Below are 14,536 nucleotides of genomic sequence, written 5' to 3' on the forward strand. Positions count from 1 at the left end.
CAAAGTCCACAGAACCTTAATCAGAGAATGGATGTTTTTTATTTACAACCAGAATGTTCTAGTTCTTCAGATAGCCCTGTCTGGTACACATCTACTTCCCTGGACCGGAACACCTTGGAAAATATGCTTGTACGGGTTCTTCTAGTAAAAGATATTTATGATAAAGACAATTATGAACTGGATGAAGACACAGACTAAAAAGGACCATTTCAGAAGCAATGGGATAACACAGCATTAGATAGTCATGCTGCTAGATCTTTACAGGAAAACATTTCAAGTTTACTCCTTCTGTTCTGAGTTTTGTAGCAGTGTACCCATACTGGGTATTACCATGTAAATAATCTGTGCGTGAAAGTTGCCATTATTCTATGTAGTGGTTTTAGGATACTTAACAAATACATCAAATTCTTTTTTATTATTATTTATTTGATTAGGTATGTTTGTAACTTTTTACATTACAAATAAGAAGAGAATGTGCCATGTATAAGTTCTTCTTGTTGCACTGCTCTACTGTTGCAAAGCTCCCTGCAAAGGGTGTGCTTACTGCGTTCCTGACCAGATGGTTGTGTATGGGTAGCACTACTCAAGTTTAGAACTTGCGGTGTCTTTCAGAATTTTTAAAATAAACTGTAAACTAATAGGCTGGGTTTTTTGTTTTGTTTGGGTTTTTTTGTTTGTTTGTTTTATGTTTTAGTTACTGAAGCCTTAACCAGGTTATGTAGAGAAATACCATCTTCTGTACCAAAAATAGACAAGAGAATGCTGTCGATACTGGTGTTCTGTAATGTGAACTTATGCTGGTGAAAACAACTTTATGTTCCCCTTATTAAAACTTAGTGTCCTTTTCTCACTTGTGACTTTCTGCATCACCCCATCAATTTAAGGAAAAAAAGTATGTATATATGTGTAAGTAGAGAGAGTGAGAGAGTGACTATAACTTAAAAACAAGATTAAGACATTTTTCTTTGTAAAATGTCCAGTGACAGTGTAAGACCCTTGTTTTTCTTTTCCCACGCTAGCCATCAGCATCTGAGACCCTCGCCTGTCCAGAGTCCAGATCATGTTGCATTACAGCTTGCATAGCACTCTCAAGTGTTACTGCTCTTACTGGAATTCTTGTGCCCGCTTCCAGAAGTGACATGCATATGTGGGGCAGAATTATTTTTAGAAATGCCACTCTTGAAATAGTCATTTTAGAAAGTCAGGCTACTTGAAGGGAGACAGTGTCACATTGTTCTATGGCTATTACCAGTGGAGAATGCTGACCAGTCCAGGAGACGGAAGAAACAGAAGCTGGTGGATGGTGCCAGTGCCAGTGTCAGTGTCACAGGACATCGGGCTTGCTACTAGGTTGTTTGGCTTTGAAATTTAATTACTTCTTATAGAAGATTACATTTAAAATACCTTTGTGCTTCTGCATAGCAGTTTATCTGTTCATAACTTTTAGATTAAGGAAATCTACTTCAAATTATACTTTCTAAAGACTGAGTAAAATGGTTTCCGAAAATTATTAGTTATTTAGCTGACTTTGTATAGCATGTGTGATGTTTCCTTCTTATTTCTGAATTCTGAAATCACCATGGTGATATGAGTTTTCAAAATAGTTCTGAGGGAAATTGGCCTGTTTTCCATAGTGACTAGACAGTATCTATATAGCCCTTATCAATTTCTCTCTCCTTTAGCATAAATTTTAGCACAGTAAAGAAATTTTCACAATCATTTTGAAAATTTCACAGGTATAGCTACTGCTCGTTTAAGCAATAACTATCTGAAATGTTTTTGGCATGAAAATTTATAGTGTTCTAAATTTTTATAAGTTTGAATAACTTCAGTCCCTTGGTTTTATATTTGAATCATCAGACTGATAGTAGCAACTCCTTACTTTACTAAGACAGACCTGCCCCCTCGCCTGTTAAGTGAAGCTGGAAACAACAACAGAATGCAGATGTTTCTTGGCTCTTCAGCGCCCCTTCTGAAGCACTTTTACTAGAAATGCATATTGTGATTAAAGACTGGTTAATCCTAACCATCTTCTATTCTTCAGAGTGGTGCTACAGCCCATCAAAAAAAAAGCAATAAATTTACCCACAAATGTCACATGTATATTTTACCAATACCATAAATTCCTGCCGTGGTACTACTAAGCACCATGTCTTGCTATTTAGTTTTTATTGTTTGTATATTTTAGCTTTTCTAAGCAGAAATGCCTACAGAAGTTTGATCGTACATGATAGAGGATCTAGAGCTTGCCTTTGTCTCATGCAATCCAATGATTGATCTACTTGATTCTCAGGGGGAAAGAAAAACAAACTATTTTATGAGAATTGTTCTGGGAAATTTATTTCACCTGGAACACATTTCCTTGATTCTTGGCTGTCTTTAGTGTGTGGCCATAACTGACTGCTGAGAGAAAGGACATTGAAATGATAGTTTATTTTTACTTCTTGGTGACTTCTGATTATAGACAGCATCCTGTAAATATAACTTTATTGTCTTGATGTCTACTGAAGATACTATATTTTTCTGTTCTGAACGATTTTGCCACTTAAAATCGTTCAATGAAAAAGATGACTAGCTATTCTGAGGCAGGTGGATTTCCCATGCAAACTGAATCCTTAACGCATTTCAAAAGGCTTTTACTGTATTAGGTAATATGAGATATTAAAGGATTTTTCTAGGCAAGACGCTCAGCCTTTTTTTTTCCCCATAAAGGTACTTTTTACTCAAATTGTAACTCATGTTTTTCTTTCATGAAATGGAGTGGTTACTGGAGTATTCATACTGAAATAGGAGAAGGGTACATATTGTCCTGTGCTTTCTCATTTACACCACTTTTTCTGGCTTCCCTTTGTATTGGCCAATTGTGATTTGCCAACTGTGGTAACTCATTTGGAGCATAGAGGACAGTACCGGTGGAGAGGACAGAAAATAGCAAGTTTGAGTTTGCATTTCTCTACCATAGGTACCATGTAGTCTGTGATCCTAAATGTCTTAAATATCCTAAATACAGCCATAAATTACTAAACATTAATGTTTTTATCTGGCCAGCTATTTTCAAGGGGTATCATTCCATGGCTCTGCTTTTGTTCTAAGCTACCATTAATTGTAAGTTTCTTTATTTTCTCTCAACAAAGAAATAGTCATGATTTTCGTGTCTGGGTGAAAGCATTTTAAAGAATAAATTTCACAAACTTAATTACAGAATTATCAGTTTTACCCTGACAAGCCATTATGTATGTTTAGACTGGAGTTTGCTCAAGTTTACTAATTCTTTTCTGCTGTGTCCGTGGAATTACACCATTTTCAGAGGATCACCAGTTTGGAAGCTTCTATCTACAACAGGTCAATGTCTTGTTGAGGGGCAGGGGGGTAGAGACAGCTACTCTGAATCTTCATTGGAAGATGGATAATCATAAACCACTCTGCTTACTGCATGGTGAAATGAATTGGATAGGAAAATGTCCTATAATAAAAGGCAGGGGACATCCTCATTACTGAATCACAAGCTGATGAATTTAGACCAAAATACAAGTTCAAGATTTAACTTGTAGATAGAAGTGACTAATTGAGCATTCCTAATTTGAAAATCTGAGATCTGCGATGGTCTTAAAAATCCAAAACTGTTGAAGTCCATCTTGACAACACACTCACACTTTGGGTGTTCTTGGAATCATTACAGACTCCAGATTGATCATGTGCTTCCAAACATCTCAGCTTGTGTGGGACTGGAGAGCCACAGGCAATGGTATCACAGCTGAACTCCAAACTGACCATGTTCTCTCTTTGTTGCAGCACAGTGACATTAAGAATGCAGGGCTCGAGGTTTCTGAAGCCCAGTACTGCTTGCATTTCTGATTCTCGAGTAGCAAATTGAGCTTGGTTACAATGCACCTCACAGATCGACAGTCAATCCTTGTGATTCACTTAGTATGTGTTCTTGGAGATGGGGAAGGTCTAAAACAGCTTTAATACAGAAACCATATCAGTTTTTAAAGTCCAACTCAAAACTGCACACCAATATTAACATACAGCTGTTTACTACACACTTCCTTTTTTCTCTTGATTTAGCAAGACGGTTTCTTCGTGTGGCCCTGGCTGTCTTGGAACTTGCTCTATACACCAGGCTGCTGGCCTGCCTCTGCCTCCTGAGTGGTACGATCAAAGTATGTGTGTGCACTACAGAACTGCTGCTCTCCAGGGTACATAGAAAAGTGTGTCAAAGTACTTCTAAATAAGACACACCTACATAATGGATGTACTCTCCATCTTCAGAAGGCTGTGAACATGATAGAAGTACTTCCAAAGGCTACTGCTGAGCTCTACATTTGTTTAAGAGACCATCACTGCCTGTGAATGTGGTGTACATTGTCCTGTGACTGACTGCAGGTGCTCCAGTGGAAATGGTCAGAGTAGTTCTGGACAGTGATGGTACCAGCCCTGGTCTATAGCTTTCAGCCCAACCCAGTATATGAGTATGAAGTAGCTCCCAACCACAGACCTGTAATGTTTACCATGCGTTAGACACGTCTACAAGGATCTTGGCTACAGTGAATCAAAAGCAATCCAGTTTCTTTTTTTTTTTTTTTTGTTTTTCGAGACAGGGTTTCTCTGTGTAGGCTTTCCTGGAGCTCACTCTGTAGACCAGGCTGGCCTCGAACTCAGAAATCCGCCTGCCTCTGCCTCCCGAGTGCTGGGATTAAAGGTGTGCGCCACCACGCCCGGCTCAGCAATCCAGTTTCTAAGTTCTGTACAGTAAGTGGAACACACAATGTGCAACATGTTGCAGGTTATTCTACACTGGTAGAGGGATTTCCACAGCAATTGCTTTTGGAATAAACTCAGCTCGCTAAGTCAGAGTGAGTTCTTAGCTCTATACAATATAAAACATTCAGACACTGATCACATATTAATAATTTGTCTTTGTTGCTCGTTTGAGATAGTGTCTCATCAGAACTACTCCAAACTCCCCCTTTTTTTTTTGTTTTTTGCCTCTCAAATGTACAATTTTGTAGTTCTAAGTTGCTGTCAGAAGGTGGCAGCAGTGCACAGCATGGTATCGATTTCTTGTGTTTGCGGTATTCGTACTATATTTAAAGTCCTTGGGAATCTTGTGCTTTAAGGGTGAATTATGTGCTGTAGATTGATGTTAATAGGGTTGGGGCAGCACCTTGTTATTAGACTTTACTGCAGTTAAGAACCAAGAATGTGCTAGCAAGAATGTGCTATGCATGCACAGTGTAAGTCCATCTCTGTCACAGACTTGGGGGTAGGTTTTTTTCAGAATTTTAAGTATTAATAAGGGATTGGTGATAAATGTAATAGATTAGTATTTTTAGTAAAATGTTTAGGCTTTTTTTTGGTTTGGGGAGGAGTAGAGATAAATTTGTAAAATTTGCGTTTGGGTTTTGTTTATATAGTCTACTATGTACCTATAACTGTCCTAGAACTCACTATGTAGACAAGGCTGGCGTCTAACTCAGAGATCCACCTTCCTCAGTCTCTCAAATGCTGAGAATAAAGGAATATGCCCCTACACCTGGCCCCACTTGGATTTTCAGAGTGCATAAAATAGGAATAAAATATTCAAGTGATAATTTTAGAATCACTAAAATGTAACAATAACTTTCCACCCTTTTGAGCATTTGTAGCCTAAGTATGTAAACAGGATACCTTTGTGGAGAGCTATTTCCACAGGACCCAATCATTTATTCAACAAACTGATCATCCTGCAGGGACCTACTCACATGCTAAGAATGGAATGGGCCATAGAGCCTGGCCCCTCCTCTCCAGGATACAGTCTGTAGCTGGGTAGACTGTCAGCTAAGATGGGCACCTGGGCCTTTAAGTGATGTACTGTACCTAGTACCAACTCACAGTGAAACCAGCTCTTTCTATCTGACTGAAATTCCAGGCATCTCTAGTGACATGTTTCCAGTCTGTCCAGTAGGAGATGCAAGGTAGAAATAGCATAGAAAAGCTCCCAGATGTGAGATTTCTGTCTTCAGAGATTTATTTGTACATGTCTGTCCCATTCTTTTTTAGATGTCGCCTTGCTGCAAGAGCAGAGTATACATTATACCTTGTGGGAATGTAATGTCATGGGGCATAGTCATCCCCACTCCCCATCGCAAGTACTTAGGAAAGTTCTGGCACATATTTGGTGTTAATACATGTTGCAGGGCTGTAGGGGTGGCTCAGTGGTTGAGAGTACTGGCTAGTCTTCCAGAGGATCCTGGTTCAGTTCTCAGAACACACATGGCAGTTCAGACCTGTCTCTAACAACAGTTCCAGGGAATCTGTCAACCTCACAGACATACAGGTATGCAAGACACTAGTGTACATAAAAGTGTTCGCTGAATGAATTAATGGTTTTAAGTAGACTGAAATGATGTATAAGAATGTGCCTCTGAGCATCTGTGTCTTATGTGGGTCTCTGCTGACTCATCTTGAATGCTACTGCCCTCCTGCTTCCTGAGTTCCTAGACCTTCCATTTCAATACAAGTGAGTTGGGGTCTAGGGCTAGATGTAGGCACCTGGTTAGTAGTCTGCATGGGCTTTAGAGGAGCTGTGTTTGTAACATTGGTTAGAAACCTAGTCAAAATCAGCCACAAATCCTTAAAGGAACATGGCATGTAGGTAGAGTGAGATAAAAATATTCTCAGCAAAGCCCATCTAACCCTTCCTGTTCTGGGTGACACTATTTTTATGATCTCAGTCTGAAAGCCCTACCCTCTGGTTTCAGAGGCAGTGATCTGTACCTACGATTCTTTAGATTCCACTTAAATTATTATCCTGAGCTCTACCTGAGCCATATTTATGCTGTAACAACTGTGCATTTCACCAAAGCTAGAGTGTTTGCCCTAAAGTGTGAGGCTCTCTGACACCAGAAAAAATTCCTGTGGGTTTAAGAGCAATCATTATTCCAGTGTAATACCACCTGCAAAGTGGTGCTATCACCCACAATTTTTAAAAAAGATTCATTTATTATTACATGTAAGTTCACACACCAGAAGAGGGTGCCAGATCTCATTACAGATGGTTGTGAGCCACCATGTGGTTGCTGGGATTTGAACTCAGGACTTTTGGAAGAGCAGTCAGTGCTCTTAACCGCTGAGCTATGTCTCCAGCCCCTATCACCCACAATTTAAAGGCCTCTGTCACACAAGCCGATGGCAGAAATGCCATCTGGGGCTTTAGAAGTGTGCTCTGAAGCCACTGTACAGTTCTGCCAGGTGTGAAGCTGGAAGTCCAAGTGACCTAGAACCCAGAACTCTTCTTGATACAAAATGGCAAGTGAGTGTATGCCAAGTCAAAAATAATAGGTGTGCAAGAAGCCTTAGAAGCTAGGAGGCAGGTGGTAAGTGATCACAGGAGAGCCAGTGATAGCCACACAAGGAGGGCTCAGTCACTGCCACAGCTGCTAGCACCAAGGCACAGTGCTCTCATCTATAAGCATCTGTAAAGGACCAGAGAGTGTGCTAGGCTCTAGGAAAGAAACCAACAGGAAAAAACCAAATGAGGTACTTATGATGACATTATGAGGTACTTAATGGGATTCTCATAAGGTTTCTACTGCAAGATGAAAATTTACAGAAAAATCACTATATTCTAATAAAGCCCCATGGAATGCTCTTTATTTAACAAGGCTACTCATTTTAAGTGGGGGTCAAAGCCAATAATTTGTTATCAGAAGTGGTTGGTTGCAAATGTTGATCTGTTGGGTCTCATCTTGAATGGTTAGGTGTTACTGAATACTAGCAAGTCGAGTCAAGTGCATTCCTCTCTTGGAAGGCTATAGTACAATTTTCTGTTTTTGTTTCTTTACTTACAATTTCTTTCTCTTCCTCCTTTCTTTGTTTACTTATTTACTTATACTCTTGTTTTATTTACCTCTCAGTATATCCTTAACTTGCAGATTGATCCCTTTCCATACAGAGTTGCATGGACTGTGGTTGCACCATCAGCTGTCGGGTTGATGTTAGTTGTTGGAAGTCCCTCTCCTGAACTGCGTTTTCTATTGTAGCATTGTTTGCCTTGTGGTTTTTGACTTGCTCTTTAAGAAACATCACTACCCCTGTAACAGAAGCTAGTTTCGTTTCTTTTCTTTTCTTTTCTTTTCTTTTCTTTTTTCTTTTCTTTTCTTTTTTTTTTTTTAAGATTTATTTATTTTATCAATGTGAGTACACTGTAGCTGTCTTCAGACTTTACAGATGGTTGTGAGCCACCATGTGGTTGCTGGGATTTGAACTCAGGACCTTTGGAAGAGCAGTCAGTACTCTTAACCCCTGAGCCATCTCTCCAGCCCAAAAGCTAGTTTCTAATATGGGGAACGAACACACACACACACACACACACACACACACACACACACACACACACACACACGGAGAAAGAAATTTCAGCTTGGCCTTGAATGCAAAAGCATAATAAAAGTTTACATTGTTAAGTCCCCAAGCTTAATAGTGTGGCAAGACCAGAAGGGGCTATTAAATTGTGACTTCTCTTGACAAAAGTCTGTGGATCCAGGGTCCAAGAGAGTGCATGGTACTGGTCCTTGCTACTGTGGGTTTAGTCATGGGTAGATTCAGGCATGCTGCAATGGGGCCTGCTGAGGGCCACCAGCTACCATCAGCTTCAAGGGTTTCAATCTCTGCTAAGTCTTGCTCCAAATACAAACCCATCTAAGCATTATCTTTTAAGTTTTAGTTGATTTCCCCCCCCCTATAGATCTACTGATAAACATTTAGTTTGAGGGGCTGATGGAGCTCTGTGGTAGAGTGCTAGCACATATACTAGGCTTGAGTTCTACCTTGGCTTAGCACTGTGAGAAAGGAGGAAGGTAAAAGCTGAGTCTTCACTCACTTGAGTCTGGGGTAACTCCTTACAAGCAACTGTGGTGTATGGTGAAATCACAGCTCATGAAGAATGACTAGAAAGCCAAATGTGACGATTGGACCCCTCTCCCTGCGTTTGGGAATCTGAGGCAGGAGGATTGAGAGGTTGAGTCTCGCCTTGGTTATAAACCAAGATCTTTGTCTTACACACACAGCCCCTCACCACTGCCCTCAAGAGTAACAGAACAAGGAGAGGGTAAGGGAAGAGGTTAGTCAGTGACATGGGGGTTCGATGATCCCATAATCAGAAGCCTGCGTTCACAGCTGCTGTCTAAAGATGCATGGATCTTTAGTGTATGAGGAAGGACTGTTTAGTTACTTCCAGTGGCCTTAGCCTCGCCCTGGTCCAGGGCTCTTGCAGAGTGGTGCCTTGTAGGCTGCAAGAGCCTTGGATGGAGCCAAGCCCAGCCTCTCAAAATCAGGCAAGGTGCTTAGGGGCATTTCTACCTGTTAAGTACAGCATACTGCCAGTCCTGTAGATGGAAGGGAGCTCCCTGGCGTGCCTTGGGCTTGGTGTTCTGGTCTGTCTCATTCTGGTCCAGGTCCTCAGGGACAGGAGGCAGCAGGTGTCTTTAGAGAGTGAGCCTCACAGGGCTGGCCTTGGCTACTTCTTTGCTGTGTCTTATTGATGGAGTTTGTAGGATTAAAACATTTAGCAATTTAGGATTTTGAGAGGCTGATAGCATGGCATCTGTTGAGGACAAGGGATTTAAGTACAGGTTCCCACAAGAGTCCTTCCTGCCAAAACTCAGCAGCAGCCAGCAGTGAGGAAGCAGCACCAGTATTGCAGAATATCTGTGAGCAGGGCTGGTCATGAGTAGAGTTGATGGCTAAACAGCTGCAGTAGGTTGGTACCTCTTGAGATCACTTCCCTGGGCAGGCAGGAAGGCTGAGGGAATAAAGGTGCTGGTCGACATGACTTTGTTCCCTTGGACCCACGTGGTAGGGAGAACCAAGTTATCCTCCGACCTCCACATTCTCATGATTCACATGTGACCCCATTCTGATCCCCACACGAAAGATAAGTAAGTATAAAACTATGTTTCTCAGCATATGTTTAGATTTTACTAAACAAGCTGATCTGGATTGCTGGATGTTCTAAGAGGCTGGAAAGGGCAAGTTCAGCTTCTGCCTGGTAGCCTTTAAGGGAGGTTGCTTGGGACCCCAGCCCACTCCACAAATAAAGACCCAGGACCTGTCTTCCCCAGAAGATAGAGTCTAGGACATCGGTCTGTGTTAGCTAGCACTGAGTTCTCCCCCTTTGACCTGAGAATCAGCAAAAGCATTTCATCCCTATCCACTTGGCGCTCATGCCCTCGGGCTTGGTGAAGGCAGGCTATAGCTTTGTATGGGGTGCTGCAGCAGAGGCCAAATCAGGCAGCAGGTGCAGGGCAAGGCTGTAGCTATTCCTATTACGGAAACAGGATTCTCTAGCCGCTTGGGAATTCAGTGGCTGAACTGTTGCAAGGACAACACTGCCCTTTCTACTAAACCTGAATTATAATTCGAGATGTATTACTCTCTACTGTTTCCTGAGCGCTCTGGATCAGCTCGAGCTGGCTCTTTGGGCTAAGAAAACAATTCCAACACAAAGGTAAACCAGAGGTTTAGCAGCTCGTGCCTTCATGTGGATGCCTGTGAGCATCTGCCATGCATTCTTTAGCGATATTCTCCATACCCCGACATGGAAGGAAGGAAAACCTTTTGCTTTGCTCATAATGGATTCTTCTGAGTGATGTGATCAGAAGGGGCACAGAAGAAAAGGGAAGCAGTTTTATTTTGTTACCAAATCCCAGCTCTGTGGTGCATTCTAGAAGCCCCCAAAACCGAGATAAATTTTACCCACACACATTTCTACTGGTAGCCAAACCTCCTGAGCTCAAACGTAGTTATTTTAAAAAAGCTGTCTTCTTCTTTCCCCGGAGTCTGATGATTTGGCCCAGAAGCTTCTCCATCCTATTGAATGAAACGTCTGAGACCATCATGTGACCAAGCTTTCAATGAAACACAATAAAGAGGCTGCAGCCAGACATGGGCACAGTCATGAAAGGCTGACAGAAACACATTCTGGTGAACTGCAGTACGTCAGGAAAGTGAGGCAAAAAGGAGGGCACAGAGATTGGTGATGAGGAAAGCAGGAACGATTCCAGACAGTCCTCATTCAGATTATCAGTAAAACATTCCACGTTAGATCTTAAGTGTTCTGAATCAGTACTTTGTTAAAGCAGGAAAGAATCTGTACTGGAACCACAAGGAAAAACATTTTCCTCTGCATTCCCTTTCTGGTCTCTCCCTTCCTTCCTTCTCCTCCTCCCCACTTGATCCTCTCATTCTAATTCATAGCTATCCATTCTATTTCCCTTTTCTCCCATCTATCTGGCCCTGTTCCTTACTCTATAACTAGCTTCTGTGGTTCTATGGACACTTATCATTGACTTACCAGCTAATATCCACTTGTAAGTAAGTATATAGCCCGTTTGTCTTTCTGGGTCCAGGTTACCTCGTTCAGGAAAATGTTTTTCTTGTTCCATCCATGTACCTGCAAATTTTATGATTTCATTTTCTTATACATCTGAGTAATACTCCATGATGTAATGTATCACATTTTCTTTATCCATTCTTCAGTTGATGGACATCTAGGCTGTTTCCAGTTTTTGGCTATTATGAATAGAGCAACAGTGAACATGGTTGAACACGTGTCTCTGTGGTAGGATGAAGTATCCTTTGTGTATATGCCCAAGATACTTCATGTGATATAATTGGGTCTTAAAGAACATTGAGTTCCATCTTCCTGAGGAACTGTCACACCAGTAATGGAGGAGTGTTCCCTTATGCCACAGTTTCTCCAACACGAGCTGTCACTTGTTTAATTGATCTTAGCCATTATGACAGGTGTAAGATAAATCTCAAAGTCATTTTGATTTCCATTTCCTTGATGGCTAAGGATGTTGAACATTTCTTTAAGTGCTTCTTGGCCATTTGAGAGTCCTCTTTTGAGACTTTTCTGTTTAGATCTGTACCCCATTTTAAAATTGGATTATTTTCTTGAGTTCTTTATATATTTTGGGTATTAGCCCTCTATCAGATGTATAGTTTGGAAAATTCTGTCCCCATTCCGTAGGCTGCTGCTTTGTGCAAATGATGGTATCCTTTGCTGTACAGAGGCTTGGCAGTTTCATGAGGTGCCATTTGTAATTGTTGATCTTGGTGTCTGTGCTAATGGTGTTCTGCTCAGAAAGTCTTTTCCTATGCATATGAGATTGAGACTATTCCCCATTTTCTCTTCTCTCAGGTTCATCCTATTTGGTTTTCTTGTTGAGGTCTCTGATGTACTTGGAGTTGTATTTTGCACATGAGTAGCATGGATCCACTGAGGTTTTCTACAAGCATTCATCCAGTTTGACTATTTGTTGAGGATGCTATTAAAAAAAAAAGACTATATATTTTTGACTTCTTTATCAAAAATCAATGACCATTAGCATGTAGATTTATGTCTGGGTCTTCAATTCAATTCCATTGATCAGCATGTCTGTTTTTTGTGCTAATAAAATGCTTTATTAAAAACATTGAAACTGGTAATGCCTTCATCAGTTCAATTATTCAGAATTGTTCTAGGTGGTATGTATGTCTGTGTGTCCATATGAAGCTGAAAAATGCCCTTTCAAGATCTGTGAATAATTGTGTTAGAATTTTTATGGGGATTGCATTGATTCTGTAGATTTCTTTTGGTGGGAGGCCACTTTTATTATATTAGTTCTACTGATCCCATGAGTAGGGGAGATCTGTCCATCTTCTGATATTTTCTTCAATTTATTTTTTTCAGTGTCTTTCTGTCTGCTCCTTTTGGGTTTGATTCCTCTTCCCCCTTCCTTTCCTCTTCCTTGTCCTTTTCCTCCTCCTCTTCCTCCTTCTTTAGATCTTTCAGGTGTACTATTTATTACATTGCTAGTATGAGATCACTCTTTTTTTTGTTCTGTGTAGATATTCAGTGTTATGAACTTGCCTCTTAGAACTCTTAGAACTACCTTCACTGTGACACATAAGTTTGGGTACATTGTGTATTCATTTTCATTTAATCACGGAAAATATTTAATTTTTGCCTTGACCTTTTTTTATTCAGTAATGAATTATTCAGTTTCCATGAGTCTGTCAGTTTTCTATTGTTTGTGATATCCAGCTATAATCCATCATTGTCAGATAGGATGCAAGGTCTTAATTCAGTTTTCTACTATCTGTTGAGACTTGCCTTGTATCCAGGTATGTAGTCAATTTTGGAGAAAATTATATGCAATTCTAAGAAGAAGGCTTATTCTTTTGTATTTGGGTGAAAAGTTCTGTAAATATCTTTTAGGTCCATTTTGTTTATACCATTTATTAGCTGGAGTATTTCTTTGATTAGTTTCTTTTTTTTTCTTGGTGACTTGTCTATTGGTGAGAGTCAATTATTAAATTCTCTCATTATCAGTGTGTGAGGATCAATATATAATTTAAGATATAGTAATGTTTCTTTTACAAGCTTGGGTGTCCTTTTGTTTGGTGTACAGATGTTATGAATTTCAAGTCCTCTTGGTGTTTTTTCCCCTTTGATGAGTATGTAGTGTCCTTCCCTATTTCTTCAGATTAGTTTTGATTCAAAGCCTATTAAAATGTCTAAACCAGCTTGCTTCTTAGATCTATTTGCTTGGAATATCTTCTTCCATCCTTTAACCCTGAGGTGATGTCCATTCATGATGTTAAGGTGTTTGAAACATCAAAGCCTAGTGACACATTTTCTTCAACAAGGCCACACCTCCTAATAGTGCCACTTCCTATGGGCCAAGCTCTCAAACACTTGAGTCTATGGGGGGAATTCCTATTCAAACCATCATATTCCACTTTCTAGCCCTATAGGCTTGTAACCATACCATAATGCAGAAATGCATTCAAATCATCTTCAATAGTCTGTTAACAGTTTCAACCTTGTTTAAAAGTTCAAAGTACCTTCTGAGACTCAAGCAATCTCTTAATGGGAATCTCCTGTAAATCAGACTGAAAAAGCAGATCACATACTTCCAACATACAAGAGCACAGGATATACATTACTGTTCTAGATGGGAGGAAAGGGAGAATAGTGAGGAAACACTGAACCAAAGCAAGGCTGAAAACCAGCTGGGCAAACCCCAAACTCTGCATCTCCATGTGTGGTGTCAGCAGTCTTCAGATCTCCAGCTCTTTTCAGCTTTGCTGACTGCAACACACTTCTTTCTCCTGGCTGGTTCCATTAGCCCCATTAGTAGCATTTCTCAGCTGGCATCCAATGACACTGGCATCTCTATCATCTTGGAGTCTCCAAGCCAATCCAGGCTTTACTTTGACAGTTTCACACAATGGCCTCTGTAAGCCTCCATGCAGGGACATCCCTGACACATACATGTCTGACCTCAGTGGCTAAAGCCAAAACCATGTGGTTGAAGCTGCTAAGTTTGCTGCTTGCTGGAGATGGAACATGACCCCCTCTTTCAATGACCTCTTCACCAGCATTCTGTTTTCTATGGTTTCCTTCACTGCCTAAGCATGGCTGTCCTAGAACTTGCTCTGTAGACTGTCCCGCGCTACCTTCTCGCCAGCAAGAAATGACGCGGCACACAAACAGGATCCTTCT

General features: G+C 40.6%; 1 protein-coding gene across 2 annotated transcripts in view; it reads left to right on the top strand.

Moving 5' to 3' along the window:
- The window catches only part of Zmym2 (zinc finger MYM-type containing 2), a 74,287-nt gene extending 71,605 nt beyond the window's left edge, over positions 1-2,682 (top strand). For both annotated transcript variants that reach the window (XM_021203976.2, XM_029541859.1), the window contains exon 25: positions 6-2,682. In XM_021203976.2, coding sequence (XP_021059635.1) covers positions 6-198 — 193 coding nt within the window. In that variant the 3' untranslated portion in view covers positions 199-2,682. The remainder of the gene's footprint in view (positions 1-5) is intronic.
- Positions 2,683-14,536: the final 11,854 nt, after the last annotated feature.

Source organism: Mus pahari, chromosome 8, assembly GCF_900095145.1.
Source record: "Mus pahari chromosome 8, PAHARI_EIJ_v1.1, whole genome shotgun sequence".
NCBI lineage: Eukaryota > Metazoa > Chordata > Mammalia > Rodentia > Muridae > Mus > Mus pahari.